The 17,923-nt window shown below is 42.4% G+C and overlaps 1 protein-coding gene across 4 annotated transcripts in view; it reads left to right on the top strand.

The window, feature by feature from the left end:
* Positions 1–17,923, top strand: part of Mast2 (microtubule associated serine/threonine kinase 2) — a 126,380-nt gene that overhangs the window by 89,796 nt on the left and 18,661 nt on the right. For 3 of the 4 annotated variants that reach the window (XM_048351206.1, XM_048351208.1, XM_048351209.1), the window contains 6 exons: positions 1,605–1,680; positions 5,469–5,489; positions 8,448–8,526; positions 10,468–10,622; positions 13,136–13,211; positions 15,182–15,391. In XM_048351206.1, the coding sequence (XP_048207163.1) occupies positions 1,605–1,680; positions 5,469–5,489; positions 8,448–8,526; positions 10,468–10,622; positions 13,136–13,211; positions 15,182–15,391 (617 nt within the window). The remainder of the gene's footprint in view (positions 1–1,604; positions 1,681–5,468; positions 5,490–8,447; positions 8,527–10,467; positions 10,623–13,135; positions 13,212–15,181; positions 15,392–17,923) is intronic. The other variant, XM_048351207.1, reaches the window with a different exon arrangement.

Genomic DNA, 17,923 nt, shown 5'->3' on the forward strand with positions numbered 1-17,923 from the left:
TATTAGATGGAAATAAACCACAAAGAACAGTTTAGACACAGAACATAGAAAACCTAGAATTAGTAGAGTTGAGAGCAGATCTACTAGATAAGACCTGGAGTTGAGAGGAAGCTGAGAATGCCTCTTCCTAATTAGTTCAACTAAAGGGAATGTCTTTATATTACCATCAAACACAGAAGTGTTATCCAGGCTACGTTAGATTGAAATAATGGGCAACAATAGGGCACCTTCATAGCCCCCTGGAATATACATACCCCTGAAGGAAACAGACTGTCCACAAAAAAACGAGGGTACACTGAACTACCAGGCTTCAGGGTATTTAGACTCCTTATAGTTGATGTTGGTTCACAGAGGTTCGCCTAGAAGTGGGAAGAGATGGGCAAGGGTTTGGGGAGTGTCAGCACAACATGGAATATTTCCAGATGGCCTTTTGGGTAGAGACAGATTGACAATTTCTGCTAAGTAGGGACTCCTAAGTACCAGCCTCAGCCAGAAGATAGCACCAGAGAAGTATGGCAGGGTTAGGTTCAAGAACTGATATGACTAATGTAAATGTTTGCTCACTGTTTTATTCAAAGCTTCTGAGCTTAAACTTATAAGCTACAGGGAACACATGAAAACTAATTAAGAGGTGGCAGTAATTCCTATACTGTGAGACTGGATATGTTTTATATTCTTGGGGGCCCTGAGTATGAACTGAAAGACTAGGACGACTCCATCTTGAAACTGCAACCATCTTGTTGTTTGTGTTAAGCTAAGAATAAACTAACCGGCCTTAAAAGCCCATTTCCCGAAACCAACTGGCTATAAAAACCCATTTCCCGGATGGCCCAACCGGTTCGGGAACGTTCCAGATACTTTGACCACCCTGGAATGTCATCAGACCAATTTTTAGAGAACCCCTAGCCCCGAGTCAATCAGATTGTCCTCACACCCCAATCCTGCCTGCACCTGGTTTATGTAACTTTGTGATTTTTTTCCTTTAAATACCCATGTAAAACTCTGTTCATGGCCTTCCTCCTAACCTCCGCTGTGTCGGTGGGTAGGATGAGGCCCGAGTTGCAGCTCACCTGAATAAAGCCTTGCTTTTGCATTTCGGAATGTCTGGCTCTCGGTGGTCTTCTTGGTGGTCTCCTCGCGACATGGGCATAACAGAACTACTTTAATGTACCCTGCTATCCTGAGCCCTCATCTGAGAACTTCTGTTTCCCCTTAAAGTACACACATTTCTGGCTTAGTCTGTTGAATGCAGTTTGCAGAGAAAGATGTGCAAGGAACATTTGAGCTAGTCATCTTTGGAGAATTCTTTAAGCCTTGGAAAGTTGAGTTGACCTTACAAGACAGAATGGAGGGCAGGAACCAAGTGTCTTCCTGATAGATCGAGATTGGATATCTGAGAGGTTTAATGTGTTTTAGGCACCATGGGAATGGGAGAAAACTTATAGACTACTAAACTTTTACAAAGAGAAAGTTTAAACAATAATGGGCCTGAGAAAATAAACAAGTATACTATGTCAATGCTATAGGAAGTGCCTTGCCTATAAGTCCCATCAGCCCTCCTCAGAATCAGATCTCACAGAGTTTCTTTCTTTTCCCTATCACAGGTAATAGTCCTTTGGATAGCCCCCGGAATTTCTCTCCAAATGCACCTGCTCACTTTTCCTTTGTTCCTGCCCGTAGGTAAGTTGCCAGAAATTTTCTTCTGTGACTAATATATGTGGCACTTGCATGAATGTTAGTTGAATGACAAATTCATCCTTCAAGTCAGTGTTCTTTCAAGTGGGTTGGGTTGCCTTGGTCTGCTAGTCATAAAACTCCTTCCCTGGGCTGGGAATGTGGCTTAGTGGTAGAGTGCTTGCCTTATTACATGCATGAAGCCCTGGGTTCAATTCCTCAGTACCACATACACAGAAAAAGCCGGAAATGGCGCTGTGGCTCAAGTGGTAGTGTGCTAGCCTTGAGCAAAAAGAAGCCAGGGACAGTGCTCAGACCCTGAGTTCAAGCCCCAGGACTGGCAAAAAACAACAACAAAACACAAAAAAAAAAAAACCAACAACTCCTTCCCTGCTTTCTTCTCCCAGATAATAATCACTTTATTGAAATTTTGCTTCCTAAATTGAGTGCTTGAATGTAAAAGTAAACACAAATAAGTGTTTTTATAATACTAAGCACAAGTCCTTGGTGTCCTAAGAGTACATTCCAAGGCACTATATCTCAAATAGGAGCTATCTTATGGTGACCAAAGAAAAAATTATCTTTCCTCCCAGCAGTTTCCAAAATGATGCTTTTAATCCATCTAGTTGCAAAGGCTAGAAGACATACACTCTTCTCATCAGCTTTACTCAAGCATAGGTATAGAAAATCTACCAGGTGTTCAGTTATTTTCTACTCAATTTAGAGGTGCCTGGCACAGACTACTTTTTAAAAATACACCATAGAGATTGATTGGAATATATTGTGAAAATGTCACAATGAAATTTCTTCCCCAGTCATGTATATGTAATGTATACTTATTAAAAAAAGAAAGACACAGTAAACTGGGTGCGGTGGCTCATGCCTATAATCCTAGCAACCCAGAGGACGAGATCAGAGGATCACAGATCAAAGCCAGCCTGGGCAGGAAAGTCTGTGGGACTCTTATCTCCAATTAACCACCAAAAATCTGGAAGTGGAACTGTTACTCAAAATGGTTGGGTGCTAGTCCTGAGCTGGGGAGAGGGGGTGGGGGGACTCAGGGTAGCCAGGTGCTGGGGGCTCACACCTGTAATACTAGCTACTCAGGAGGCTGAGGATCTAAGAATTGCAGTGGAAAGCCAGCTCAAGCCAAGAAAGTCTATGAGACTCTAATTTCCAATTCATTACCAGAAAATTGGAAGCAGTGCTGTGGCTCAACGTGGTAGAGTGTGGGAAACAGTAAATGCAGAGCCATAAGGTTGGCCTTAGAGAATTGGAAGGCCATGCCATTCTCTGTCCCTTGAATGCTGTGGGCAGCCCTGTCAAGACCTACTGTGCTTAACATTACAATGGCCACAGTTTCCTCCCTCCTGTTAGCAGGTGGCCTATGCAAATTGGTTGTTTTCTTGTTTACAGGAAATTACCAATCCTAGAATTGTCCCCCCCCCCCCCCCCCCCCGCAACTGACACACTTATGTCTTTGAAATAGTCTCTTTGATGTAGCCACCTTTCTGCCCTTATTAAAGTAGTCTCTTTGATGTATCTTCCTGCATGTACTCTTGTTTGATAATAAATAAAAGCCCTGTCCATGGAACCCTTGGCATCTGTTGCTGGAGAGAGGCAGCAGGTCCCCTGGTACCCCAAAATCTAATTCCACCATCCGGTCTCCATCATTATGTTGCTCCCAGCCTTGCTCTCGGTTGCAGCGGGACAAGGCTCTTACAATGGTTTGCAACAGTAGAGTACTAGCCTTGATAAAAAAGAAAAAAAAATGCTCAAGGACAGTACCCAGGCCCCTGAGTTCAAGCACCAAAAAAAAAAAAAAAGGACAACAGAAAAGAACAGACTCCTAGAAATAGTATTTACTCACTATTCTAGTTACAACCCAGAATAAATACATCCCATTTCTCTGTAGATTCTATGTAGCAGAAAAAGCATACAGGTATGGTGCCCCTCCTAACCCAGTTGCCTTACTCATAAGAAATCTCATCCAGGTTTGCTCCATGTATTCCTCTGTTGTGAAACTTCTAATTAGTCAACTGAGGGTTCAAGTTGGATTACTTACAGTATAAGAATATGCTGGATTGGCCAGGCCTATATTGGCCCACATCTGTCATCCCAGCTATTTAGGAGGTGGAGATTGGGAAGATTGTGGTTTGAGGCTAGCCTGGGCAAAAAGTTAGAGACCTCATCTCAATCAAAAAGCAGGATATAGTGGTAAGTAACCTACCTATGTGAGTGGTATAAGTAGGTGTATTGGAATTCAGGCTAGCTAGGGTAAAAATGCAAGACCCTGACTGAAAAAATGCTAAAGCAAAAAGGGCTGGCTCAAGGGATAGAGCAATTGCTTAGCAAGTATGGGGTCCCAAGTTCAAATGACAGAATCACAAAAAGAAAAAGAAGAATATTTACTGGATAAATAAATATTTACTTAGAATCAAACTTTCAGCCAGGTACTATGCTGGATACTTTCTTACCTACTGCTAACAAAACAGACACAGCCCCTACTTTCTTGAAATTTGGAGTGTTCTTCGTAAGGAAATCTGTTTCCTCATATTTTCATTTTGTTAATACGTTCTTTTCATTCAAATCTCATCTCACATTGCCTCCTTAGAGAAAGCTTCCCTACCCATACAGTTCATTCTCTATCAAATAATACAGTTGTGTGTGTGCATGTGCGTGCATGTGTGTGTGTGTGTGTGTGTGTGACACAGGGCTCGAACTCAGTATCTGAGGCTGGCACTTACCATAATCACAGCTCCAGCCTTGTTCATTTTTTTAAGTAGTGCTTTCTAATATCTGTTTCTCTCTTATCTACACATTTTTTGTGTCACCTCGATCATAAACCACTTTTAATAGACACCTTAGTCTGTTGAAAATTATCTCCTGGTATATAATAAGTACTCAGTGCTTATTGAGCAAATGAGCATTATAGGGAACAAACTAACATAGTCATAAAACTGTGATGAAAACATAAGGAGAAAGAACATTATGATGCATAAAAGAATAGGAAGGGAGTGGCTGGGAATGTGCCTTAGTGATAGTATGCTTGCCTAGAATGTATGAAGCCTTGGGTTCAATTCCTCAGCACCACATAAACAGAAAAAGCCAGAAGTGGCACTGTGGCTCAAGAGGTAGAGTGCTAGCCTTGAGCAAAAAGAAGCCAGGGACAGTGCCCAGGCCCCAAGTCCCAAGCCTCAGAACTGGCAAAAGAAAAAGAGTAGGAAGGGAGTGGGTCTGAGAGCCTGAGTGGTCCTATAAGACCCTGAAGGATGAGAAGCAGCTTCTGTGTTGGGTGTGAGAATACAAGCAGGGAAACTGTTCTGGCCAGAAGTAAATATGGAGTCCATTGATGCCCTTTGATTCACTTTACTTAGGTTTCAGGAGTAAGAACAACTAAGAGGTTTGGGGAATTGCCAATGAAACACAAACAAGTCTCTGCTTGGAGGCATAACATTTGAGTCATATGCATGGAGCATGCATCTCTGGGTTATTATTTTATATATAGTAGGAAAAACTGCTAGTTGTTGCTGAAGGAATTGTTGATTTCTGTGTCACTGAGGTCAGGCTTGGAACCCAGTAGGATCATATTGGTTTGGAATATCATACAAAAGGTAGATTTAATTAAAAGCCAAGGATAGACCCAGTCATACAATTTCACTTCAAGTTGTCATACCTTTCTAAATAAGAAAGGTTGCCTCTGCCAAACTAGGCCAAATGCTGGGAGTAAAACAAATGAGTCATTCTTTATGGTTCCCTTGGTTCTCATGATAACATATGTCTTTTCACTACAGCCATGGCCACAGAGCAGACAGGTAATAGTGGATGTAATGTGGGGAGGGGCTGGACCACTGCTATGCATGGCCAGACAGTATGCCTCACGGTTTTGTGCTTGATGAGAGAACTGGTTGTGACAATTCTTTTCTAATGATTCTTTTCTGATTGTGGGTTATGAACATTGGGCCTTTCATATCTATCAAAGTGATGTCCTGCTACACTTGCTGGAACCGAGGCTCAGAGCTTATGAGTTTGGATCCAGGATTTGCTGAATAATTCTAAGCTTCTGAGCCTATGGATATGTTGCCTTCATTCCTAAAACTTGCCTCAGTCTTTCAGTGAAGTGGCCACTACAGTTTATGGTAGCATTTCATACTGACTCTGGTGGCCTTTGATCTTCAGTGTATGTGGATAAATGATGGTGCTGCAGTTGGCTTCCATATTTAACTAAAAAGATGAAAAATAACATTTGAAAAAAATGGATTTGACAAAAGCTTAGGAGCTCTATCCCAGAGCTCGTCTTAGCTGGCTCTTCTTTCCTAGAATTATTAGTGCTTTTCTTGTATAGAGTTCTGGGATTCAGAAAAGAGATCAGACAAGACATCATGTTTTAGCACTCTACTGAGCCCATTTCTCTGAGACTGGTTCCAGCAGAGTTGTAAGTTACATGTGCTGTCAGTGGCATGAAGTTTAAGTCATGTGCATGTGGCATGGAATCCCCAGTTCTTTCCTTACAGAATACAGTAGAAAAGCCATTCAGCACTGGTGAGGGTGGGAAGGAATGTTTCAAAAGGAGACGCCTACCAAGATTTCCTTCCTTTCATACTCCTTCCTGCCCCTATCATAACTGTGAAGCCTTGAAAAAATCATCTAAATCTCTGCATCTTGAAATTTTCTCCGTGAATTGTGATAAGAACTTAACTTTCTTTTTTAAAAACCGGTCTTGGAGCTTGAACTCAGGGCCTGGGTGCTGTCCTTGAGCCTCTCTGTGCTCAAGGCTAGCGTTCTACCACTTGAGCCACAGTACTGCTTCCTGCTTTTTCTGTTTATGTGGTACCGAGGAATGGAACCCAGGGCTTCATGCCTGCTAGCTAGGCAAGCACTCTACCATGAAACCACATTCCCAGCCCTAGAACTTAATGTTTAAAGATCCTCCATTGCTGAAGTGCTAAGATGCTTCTTTTTATCCACCTTCAATCTGAGCTAGCTATACTACCAAGTTTGAAGAGAAAGAATATTTTATTCCATATTCCACAGTCTAGGCAGAGAATTGTATGTCCATATTATAAAAGCTTCAAATTAGATACCTGCTTAATCTCCTCCACATAATTGTGGCTATTTGCAATAAGAGCATTGGAGAACATCCTTTTGAAAGCAGAAGGAAGCAACCTGCAAAGTCTCATATCTACTCAGAGATATGTCACCTCCTTCGTCTTGCAAAAGGTTACTGTCACTCTGGCAAACATCTCAAAGCCTAGCTTCATGGATCCTAATGGGCTCTAGGCAATCTTTAATTATTTGCCATCAATTGATGTTCAGTCTAGACCCAGATGGTGGTTTACTTCTTTGAGATTGTGAACCCAGCAGCCTGAGGAAGAGCAAAGAGCCATTCACACAGAGCCTTCAGAAAGGAAATAAGCCAGAAACTGGTGGCTCACACTTGTAATCCTAGTTACCCCAGAGGCTAAGATCGAACTAAGTATCCTGGTTCAAAGCCTGCCAGACAAATCTGAGACTCTTATCTCTAATTAACCAGTAAAATGCTGTAAATGGAGGCATGGTTCAAGTAGTAGAGTAACAAACTTGAGCGAAAACAAAACAGCAAAAACTGAGCAGGAGTTCAAGCCCTAGTTCCAGTAACAAAAATGAACTAAAAGGCTGGGCGTGGAGGTACGCACCTGTAATTCTAGCACTTAGGAGACTAAGACAGGAACTCACTTGAACTCAAAACTTCAAGGCCATCTTAGACAACATAATAAGACACCCCCTCCCACACACACAAAAAACACCAAAGGAAACAGCTGCATTTCAGTGGAAGTTCTGCTTTTGTACTGATGCCTATAGCTAAGAGCCCTGTCATTGCTTCTCTGAAAGTAAAAAAGTTGGAAGTATTGAAATATTTATTCTAGAACTACAATATTATATAACTTGGTTCTTATTCAAAGTAATGGACTCTGTAGTCAGTGAGGTCTGTCTCTGCAGTGGAAATCACACAGCAAGAGGCCCCAGGTAGAAGAGACATTAGAGCGCATCTGGATGGAGCACTACTGTTAAGAGACAAAGAGAGGGGCTGGGAATATGGCCTAGTGGTAGAGTGCTTGCCTCGCATACATGAAGCCAATTCCTCAGCACCACATATATGGAAAAAGCCAGAAGTAGTGCTGTGGCTCAAGTGGTAGAGTGCTAGTCTTGAGCAAAAATAAAGAAGCCAGAAGCGACCCAACAGTATGTAACTAAAACCAAACAATTACTCAACACATAAAGGTCAAAAATTGACCTCACAGTGGAATACAGTAGCTCAAAATCTATGTATGTATGTTCATATAAGACTACTGTCGACATATTGTCTAATATCGACATTGCATTTAAAGCCCTAGGCGAATTTTCTTGGGTGCGGCCACGTGGCTACTGTATATGTTCTTGATACATTGTATATTGTATATATGTCTACCTGACCTAGAGAAGGGAAAGAAAAACAGGGCGTAAGATATCACAAGAAATGTACACACTTCCCTAACTATGTAACTGTACCCTTTTTGCACAACACCCTGTCCAAAAAATTTGTGTTCAATTAATAAATTAATTAAATTTAAAAAAAATAAAGAAGCCAGAGACAGTGCTCAGGCGTTGTGTCCAAGCCTCCGGATTGGAAAGAGAGAGAGAGAGAGAGAGACAAAGAGAAACCTCCAAAGAATCACCTGCAAAACAGATGCTGATGGATGCAGACAGGCAGGGTAGGAACCTGGAGAAACGCCTGAATTTCTTTTTCTTCATAGGACTGATGGACGACGCTGGTCTTTGGCTTCTTTGCCTTCTTCAGGCTATGGAACCAACACTCCTAGCTCCACTGTCTCAGTAAGTAGCCAACTCTGGCCATTTGTCCTTCACCCCAAGGAAGTACTTCTTATGGATTATTGCTTTCCATTCAGACTGCAAAATGGTTCTCTGGAGACTTTTTCTCCAAACTCAGTGATGGGCTAAGTGAGTAATAGGGTTAGTGGTCCTTCAGCCAGATCTATAAGTAACCTTCAGAATAATTAACCAGAAATCCCCCTTGGAATCAATCTTCCTAATGAAGTTGGAGGACTTGAGGATAGACTTTCCCTCTGCCTGTAAAACCAAGCATGGGACCAAGCAGGTTCCTTTCCTTCCCCCCTCCCATCAACTCTATTTCTAGAACAGAAAATCATCCCTCTCATCCCAAAGACCTGGTAGACCCTCACTTTTTAACCTTCCTTCAAAAAGGAAGAGAATGATTGTTATTTGGTGTCTGTCTACATTTGATGTGTGTCAATAAAAGGCTGGGCCTATCTCTAAAATTTATATTTCTTTCAGAGATGGTTTAACCTGAAACACAACAAATGTGCTAATTGCTGCTATGCACATTTGGCCCTAAAGGAAATCTTCCTCTAAGCAACATTTTATTAAAGCCAGGATGGCAGGGGCAGCAAACTTTTCCTGTGAAAAGCCAGCCACATTGTTGTTTTAGAATTTTCAGGCCATAAACTTAATGACCCTGTCCCCATTTCTTCCACCACTCTTTCAGTCAGCCATTCCTGCTTAGTTTGTCTATAGACATGAATCCCAAACAAGGAAAAATAGTACCATTTTCTCCTTTGACATAGATACTGCTTTTAAATCAATCCAAAGGTCTCATTGGTCTTTGGTAGCAAATTTTAATGTCTTTTCCAGATAAAAACCCTTTTTCCCATAGTCCCTTATTCAAACAAGTGGGGTTATTTTGGTTTGGTTGGTTTTTGTTTTTTTGGCCAGTCCTGGGGCTTGAACTTTGCCTGAGCACTGTTCCTAGCTTCTTGTTGCTCAAGGCTAACACTCTACCACTTGAGCAACAGTGCTATTCCCAGACTTTCTGTATATGTGGTGCTGAGGAATTGAACCCAGGGCTTCATGCATGCTAGGCAAGCACTCTGCCACTGGGCCACATTTCCAGCCCCAAACAAGTGGGTTTTTTGTTTGTTTGTTTGTTTTGCCTGCTGTCTATCTTAACAGGAAAGGGGGTTGTTCCCTGTTCCTGGAGCCATTTGGGTTACCACAGCTGCAGATGCAGCTGCAGATTCCTGCAGTGGTGCTTGCTCCCTCAAAAGTCCTTCTATGAGTAGTGGGCTCTTGTCAGAAATTCTCAGGTATTGAGCCATATTTAAAATTCATGATTGTTTATAGATCAAGTCTAAATTGTGCTCTAGAGTGAAAAGTAATTTTCTTCTCTGCTGAATTTTCTTGCCACATGGCAGCCCTAGCATCTAGTTACAGCCGTCTTAATCTCAGCAAAGCCAGCTCTCTAGCTTTATACCCAAAAGGAAACATTGCTGAGTGGTCCCTGGGGTAGTTGGTACTCTCAAGTGGTAAAAGAGAAAACAGGGAGTTGCTGGTTGCATGTGATAATATCTGGAATGTTTTCCAAGCCAGAAAACATTAATTAATTAATTACCTCACCATTCCAGTGAGTTAGAAGCATTATTGAAGACAAAAGGTCCAGGCAGAAATATCTGCTGTTTGCCACCTGAGGCACCAACTAGGTGTTTTGCAGTTCTTAGATCTCATGAAGGTGTGGGTTCAGCTCCCACTTGTGGACTTTGTGTCTTGGCTTCCTCAGGGCTGAGGGCTGTGAGAGCTTTCAGTGAACAAGATCATGGATAGTTCAGACTAGAGGGAGCTGGGAAAGAAGGCCTACTTTGGGTTTATGTTAACCAGGAAATATATGAGCACATTGTCTTTTCCATGCCTGAATGCCTTTGTACCTGTCTTTAATGCTGGTATTAATGTTTTTCCCTCTAGTCATCATGTTCCTCACAAGAAAAGCTACATCAGTTGCCTTTCCAGCCCACAGCTGATGAGCTGCACTTTCTGACAAAACACTTCAGCACAGAGAGTGTGCCAGATGAGGAGGGACGGCAGTCCCCAGCCATGCGGCCCCGCTCTCGCAGCCTCAGGTGAGTGATGCTTTTATCCACTGTCCCAGTACCTTTGGGCTTCAGCTTGTTTGCACAGTACAGGGGTCAGTACATGTATTCTATAAAGGGCCAAGATGATCAATACCTTAGGCTTTTCATGCCATTCATCTGTCACATGTTTAACTCTTGCCATCATAGTATAAAAGTATCTACAGGTAATTTAGAATCTTCACACACACACACAAGAAAAGGTGTCTATTCAGATCTGATCTGCAGACCATAGTTTGCGAATAGTTGGGCTAATAATAAGCACATTGACCAACTTGAGCAAGTCAACTACAGTGGTGCTTAAGCTCTTTTTGGCTTTAGGTTCAGTTCATCTCATCATCCCAATCATCTCATCATCCCAACAACTATCTGCTGATGCTATCAAGTGATCTCTCTCTTTCCTTTCAATTCCATTCAGTTAAAGAAAGCAGTGATGCTATCAGCTCTATGGTTACCTAGCTGTGCAACTGTGCATCCAGGGCACTTGAGTTAAACCAGCTGAATAAGTCTCAGGTAGATGACTTGGAAAAGAAGTCCAATTCCAAAACAGAATTAACACAAAGAGTAAATCTAATTAAGGAACATTTGTTTGCATATATGGGTTATATCAAAATGAAACCTGCTTGTGCAGCTAATTAATGCTAACTTTAAAAAAAAAAGTGTGGAATGGGAAAAGCAGAATTAAAAACCTGGATTCATCTCATTTCTTTGAACCACCTGGGCCCACCTTCATCAAACCAAACAAGTCTTAATAGTTGATTCATCTGTGAATTTCTCTGAGTTCTTGTTTATTTTTTCAGTTGGGGGCTGAAAATCAAACCCATGGTCTGCAATGTACTCTGCCGCTAATATGGCTAGCCAGATTCCTTTGATTAAATGTTCTTTCTCTTTGACATTAGCTGGTAAATCCATGTCAACATTTCAGTCTAAGGAAAATGATAGAGATGAAAATGAGCATGGCTTTAATGACTGAATTTAGCTTTCCAGAGTTCCTGGGAAGTAATTCATTGGCTAATGTGAAGGGCAGGATTCTGGGACATTAGTGTCTCCCACGAAGAATCCCCTGAGATAATGTTGATCAGATAATGACAGAGTGAGCTGGGCCAGGACAGGAAGACTGATTTAGTGATAGATTGATGAAGATAATGACAGAAGCTGAAGTGCAAAGGATCAAGAATACAATAATGAATATAGATCCTAGTGCCTTTCTCACAGAGAAACACCTGAATATTTTTGGTTTCAGAAACTCATATAAAGAGTAGCTTTTAGCCAGGTGCTGGTGGCTTATGCCTGTAATCCTAGCTACTCAGGAGGCTGAGATGTAAGGATTGCGGTTCAAAGCCAGCCCGGGCAGGAAAGTCCATGAGACTCTTATCTCCAATTAACCACCAGAAAGGTGGAAGAGGCACTGTGGCTCAAAGTGGTAGAGCACTAGCCTTGAGCTGAAGAGCGCAGGGACAGTACCTGGGCCCAGAGTTCAAGCCCCATGAGCACCAAATCAAAAAACAAGAAGAAAAAAAAAGCAGCTTTTAGGCAAGTTGAAATTGAGAGGTCTGTAGTAATGCTTGAGGAAGTCCTTGGATGAAACAGAGACCATTCCTAAAGAAAGGCAGAGAGGAAACAATTGTAAACCTAGCCTAGTTGATGCCACGTGTGGCAGAACCCAAATATCCATTCAACTGTGTGGCTCAAATTTTGAAATGTTGTTTTGGTTTTTTGTTGGTTGTGGAGGTTGAACTCAGGGCCTGGGCACTGTCCTGAGCCTCTTTGGGATCAAGGCTAGTGTTCTGCCACTTGAGCCACAGTGTCACTTCTGGTGTTTGAGTGATTAATTGGAGATAAGTCTCATGGGGACTTTCTGCCCCTGATGGTTTTGAACCACGCTCCTCAGATCTCAGCCTCCTGAGTAGCTAGGATTACAGGCGTGAGCCACAGCACCTGGCTAAAATTTGAAATGTTTAAGGAGATAAAACCTTTGGCTAGAAGGAGAGATTCAAGTTCCAAAGGAGGATAATAAATTAAGGCCTAAACATACTATTCCTTTCCTGGTTCTTTCACAAGAACCAGGTGAGCCCCCTTGGCTATAGCTTGTTTAGAAAAATAAATGGGTGTATAGTGTTTCTTTGGCTATTGGAGGGTTGTTTGATTGTTTTCCTACAACATGGTGATATATACCACCATGGTGATATATACCCACTGGGCAAAGCTATAAGAACAGAGTCCTATATCAGTGGTGATCATCCTAGGAAAGCCACAATTGGCTCTCCTTTCTCAGCCTTTTCAGACTGTGACAGTGACTAGGCTCCTTACAGGAAGATAGCTCTAGATGGCCACATTTTGAAACGAACAAGGCATTCTGGGGGAATCTCAGAATAAGGAAGGCCCTAGAACTTTAGCTCTCATGAAGGCCAGAGTATATGGGGTACTGAAGACAGTGGTGAAGCTACCTTTCTGATAGTAGTTTCATAGCACCAGACTGACACAATTATTTCTTTCTTATTCAGTCCTGGACGGTCCCCAGTTTCATTTGACAGTGAAATAATAATGATGAATCATGTGTACAAAGAAAGATTCCCCAAGGTAAGCATCTATTTTAAAGGAAATGGTGTGAAAATGGCTGTTCATGTAGCCCAGTTGGAAGACTGGAGTGGGGGTGTAAAATGCTGCCTCAAGAGGTAACCAAAAAGGAAGCACAGAAAGGCACCCAGAGGAGGAGGAAGAGGACTTTCCAAATTGCAGGAGAAGCTGGAAGCAGAAGCAGCTACAGGGCCTATGAGTTTGTAAAGCCTCTGTTTCTCCACTCCCCAGAGGGAGAGGTGACTTTGTAGTGGCATCCCATCTCGTCACTGTGAACATCAGAATCCATGTCTGTAGGTTTCCCCCATGGCAGAATTTGCCCTCAGATCACAGAGCATACCTTTATTTGGTACAAATAAAAATGCCTCCAGAGAGTGCACAGTCAGAGGTATGCTGAGCTGGCATGAAGAGGCTAGATTGGACAGTAGGGAGAGAGACAAATATGTCTCAGGAGTTGCTTACTAACATATGTATTTGCATTTCCAAACAGGAAAATGCTGAAGTGGAAAAGTGGATTGCTACCTAACATAGCTGAGAAATAGTATATATACTTCTGCTATAAACTTCCTGGGTCTTGCTTTGCATTTGCATTCTGATTAAGTGCCACATACTGTGCATTCTGACCTGAACTTGTGAGGACAGGCCTTGTTCCTGAAGAAAGAAAGAAGCCAGCACCATCTTGATATAGACCAGTGGACCAATGTCCATGACTACAGGAGCCTAAGGGAGCCTAAGATGCTCAACCTCCTCCTGTTTTGTTTTTGTTTTTGTTTTTTTGCCACTCCTGGGCCTTGAACTCAGGGCCTGAGCACTGTCCCTTGCTTCTTTTTGCTCAAGGCTAGCACTCTGCCACTTGAGCCACAGCGCCACTTCTGGCCGTTTTCTATATATGTGGTGCTGGGGAATCGAACCCAGGGCTTCATTTATAGGTGGCGAGCACTCTTGCCACTAGGCCATATTCCCAGCCCCTCCCCCCTCCCCCTTCCTGTTTTTTAACTTAAGGTTTGTTCTTGCTAGGCAGGTGCTCTACCACCTGAGCCACACTTCTAGCCCTTTTTTGCTTTTGGATAAGGTCTTTTTGTCTTGGCTTGTTTTTCCCTAGGCCAGTCTTGGACCTAGATCCTCCCACCTACAACTCCTATTCTCCCTTTCCCTGTGTGTATGTGCATGTATAAGTTTATTACAAGGTACCAGAATTCATCATCTAGTAGCAAAGAGAAAAGGTCAGACCACTGGAAAGGCAGCTAAAAACTTGTTCACTGATGTGTATTTGGTGTACTGCTCTAGGTGCCTTCCCTGCCTTGCTAGGAATCTAGTCATGTTCCCATTCACAGTCTCCTATCCCAGCCAAGGAAATTCATACCTTTAGTAAATGTTGAGAGCTTGTTTAGCTGTGTTCAGTAGAACCTCTGGTAAGCAAATCTATAGGTTTAAGTAAGAGAACTCTGCGGTGATAAAAGTCTGATTTGTATAACTTCCTAGGACAGAAAAAGGCTTGGAAACCAGCCATTTCTGTACACTTAGTATATGCAGTAGGGAGGCCACTGGAAGCACAACAGAACTGGCTTGTTAGGGAGTGAAAAAGGTGATGTTTGAGGGAGATGAAAAGGAATTGTAACAGGATCTTCCAAGGAAGAGCTGGAAGGGTGAGAAGACCACACTTATGGAGCAGCTTAAACAGAAGACTGAAATAACACATGGTAAAGGAACACAGCAAACCATCATGTCCTCAGAATAAAAGAGTTTGTGATTCAAGGAGTTATGGAACACAGGGAAAGTCAGGCAAGAGACACCCTTGAATACAGTTCTGGGCATTGTGATTTGAATGTGATCTCTTCATATTTTCCATTATCAGATTTCCCAGATGCACAGTACAGAATGAGCCCATATTTCAGGCTATTTGCTAAGTCTATCAGGCTTAGCTATAGCAAACTGAGACTTGAAGTGTCAACTTTTCTTGCTTTTATTCACAGGCCACTGCGCAAATGGAAGAGCGACTAGCAGAATTCATTTCTTCCAATACACCAGATAGTGTGTTGCCCTTGGCAGATGGAGCCCTGAGCTTCATTCATCATCAAGTGATTGAGATGGCCCGAGACTGCCTGGATAAATCTCGGAGTGGCCTTATTACATCACACTACTTCTATGAACTTCAAGAGAATTTGGAGAAGCTTTTGCAAGATGTGAGTGTCCTTGGTGCCAGAATTTTTACGTGGTAGTCTCAGGCCTGCATCAGGAATGAGTCTCGCCAGTGTTCGGGATCCACTTTCAAATGTGGTGCCGATGAACTTAGATCCCTTCCCGGTCTTCTGTATCCCTAGGAGTAGTCTGCTTGGTATCAGAAAAACTTGGTTCTCTGAGTTCTTTTCCTAATCCAAAGCTATATTACTCTGTCTGAAGTACCAACATAGATAACATTCTTAAGTATTTGACTTGTTACCAAAGGGAAAAAGTAGCCTCAGTAGATGTGGTAGACTCTCATCTACCAGAAATAATTGGCTTAAATAGAGCCTTCCCATTGTTTGTCCTTAACTCAGAGGAAGCAGGATCAGAGCTTACCTCTAGGTTTATCCAGCTCCATTGACATGCTGAGTAGTTTTCTTAATTCATTTTTAGAGATGTGGTCCTTCCCAGTGTGTGAATAATCTCTGGAAGGCTAAAGGTGAAGTAATCCAGGCCAAAACATATTCTGAGTTCTTAACCATTACCTCATATTCTGATCTCACTTTGCTATAGGCCTCTCAGATCAGGTTGTTTGGTGACTTTCCATTTAGATCACAGTTGCCCAGGTTATATAATTAATACCATCTGGGGAGAGGGGATGTTCCTATTTCCCCAGACATCTCTGTCAAAGCTACTCAGTTTCACCAGGTACTGGGGGCTTATATCTGTATTCTAGCTACTCTGACAGCTAAGATCTGAGGATATTTGGAGCCAACCTAGGCAGAAAAGTCTTGAGTCTTTTTTTTTCTTTTTGTAGTCCTGGGACTTGAGCTCAGAGTCTGAGCACTATCCCTGCCTTCTTTTTGCTCAAGGCCAGCACTGTACCACTTGAACCACAGTGCCACTGATGGCTTTTTCTGTTTGTGTGGTATGGAGGAAGCGAACCCAGGGCTTCATGCCTGCTAGACAAGCACTCTACCACTAAGCCACATTCCTAGTCCCAAAAAGCGTAACCATCAAAAAGCTGAAAATAGAGCTGTGGTTGAAGTGGTAGAGTACCAGCCTTGAACAAAAGAGCTAAGACACAATACCTAGGCCCTGACTTCAGTATACAGTACTGGCATAAAATAATATTAACATTAAAAATAAAGATGCAACAACTAAAGTCATTTCCTTATTAGCAGGGCTAGAATCTGAACTCTAGAGCCTCACCTCATCCAGTTCAAACTCAGAGTAAACATTTACTTTTTTTTTTTTTTTTGGCCAGTCCTGGGCCTTGGACTCAGGGCCTGAGCACCGTCCCTGGCTTCTTCTTGCTCAAGGCTAGCACTCTGCCATCTGAGCCACAGCGCCCCTTCTGGCCGTTTTCCATATATGTGGTGCTGGTGAATCGAACCTAGAGCTTCATGTGTAGGAGGCAAGTGCTCTTGCCATTAGGCCATATTCCCAGCCCAACATTTACTTTTTATGACTTCTGATTATACTATACAAGAGGCACTTTGCCACTTAACATGTGAGAAAATTAAAAAGAGCCATAGACTCTTTACCCATGAGGCCCTACAGTAGCTTTAGAGACAGATAAGTCATAAAATCAGTAGCTAGTCCAGGTGCTACAAGAAAACAGCTAGGAAAACAGCTTGTTATTGTGCATATATATGTTTGTTTTGGGGGAAAGAGAGGAACTTAAGACCTCCCAGAGTTGATGTTTTGCTCTTTTGAGAATAAGCAAGATTTCACCAACTTCCCAGGCTCATGGGGTAACTAATATAAAAATTTTAAAGTCCTCATTTGCTATTTTTCTTTCCTCATAACCTATTCCATACTCTTGTAGTTTCCCTTCAATTCCACTAATATTGTTGAGGTCAAAGTCACTAAGGAACTAAATGTCCAGTTGCCAAATCCTGTGGCCTCTGAAAATCTTCATCTTGCTTTGCCTCTTGTTTTTTTGTTTTTTTTTTGGGGGGGGGGGCAGTCCTGGGGCTTGGACTCAGGGCCTGAGCACTGTCCCTGGCTTCTTTTTGCTCAAGGCTAGCACTCTACCACTTGAGCCACAGCGCCACTTCTGGCCATTTTCTATATATGTGGTGCTGGGGAATTGAACCCAGGGCCTCATGTATAAGAGGCAAGCACTCTTGCCACTAGGCCATATCCCCAGCCCCTTGCTTTGCCTCTTGAATCTCTGTTTTCCTAGTTGTCAACTCACTGTTGTCTCTAGTCTTGCTGCCCCTTCACAGGTTCCTTCTCTGCCTATCTCTTGAATGCTGATGTTTCACAGGGTACTGTCAAATCTTTCTTTTTCCCGTGTGCTGGTGAGCCCTCTACTCCTAGGTCCTGCTCTTGGCCATACACTGAGGACCCCACACTAGCTGTTCTCCTAAGCTCCTGATCAGTAAATCAGCCACTTAACTGTATTCCTCCACTTTGACTTCCTGGTCTTGGTTTATGTTCTTTGATTTTAAGTAATAGAAATCTAACATAGAGTACTTTTATCAATAAAAGGTAAATAATTACAAGAATAAAGAGAGTAGATCTTAGAGAATTGAAGATGGGAA

This window comes from Perognathus longimembris, chromosome 7 (assembly GCF_023159225.1).
Source record: "Perognathus longimembris pacificus isolate PPM17 chromosome 7, ASM2315922v1, whole genome shotgun sequence".
In the NCBI taxonomy this organism is placed as follows: Eukaryota; Metazoa; Chordata; class Mammalia; order Rodentia; family Heteromyidae; genus Perognathus; species Perognathus longimembris.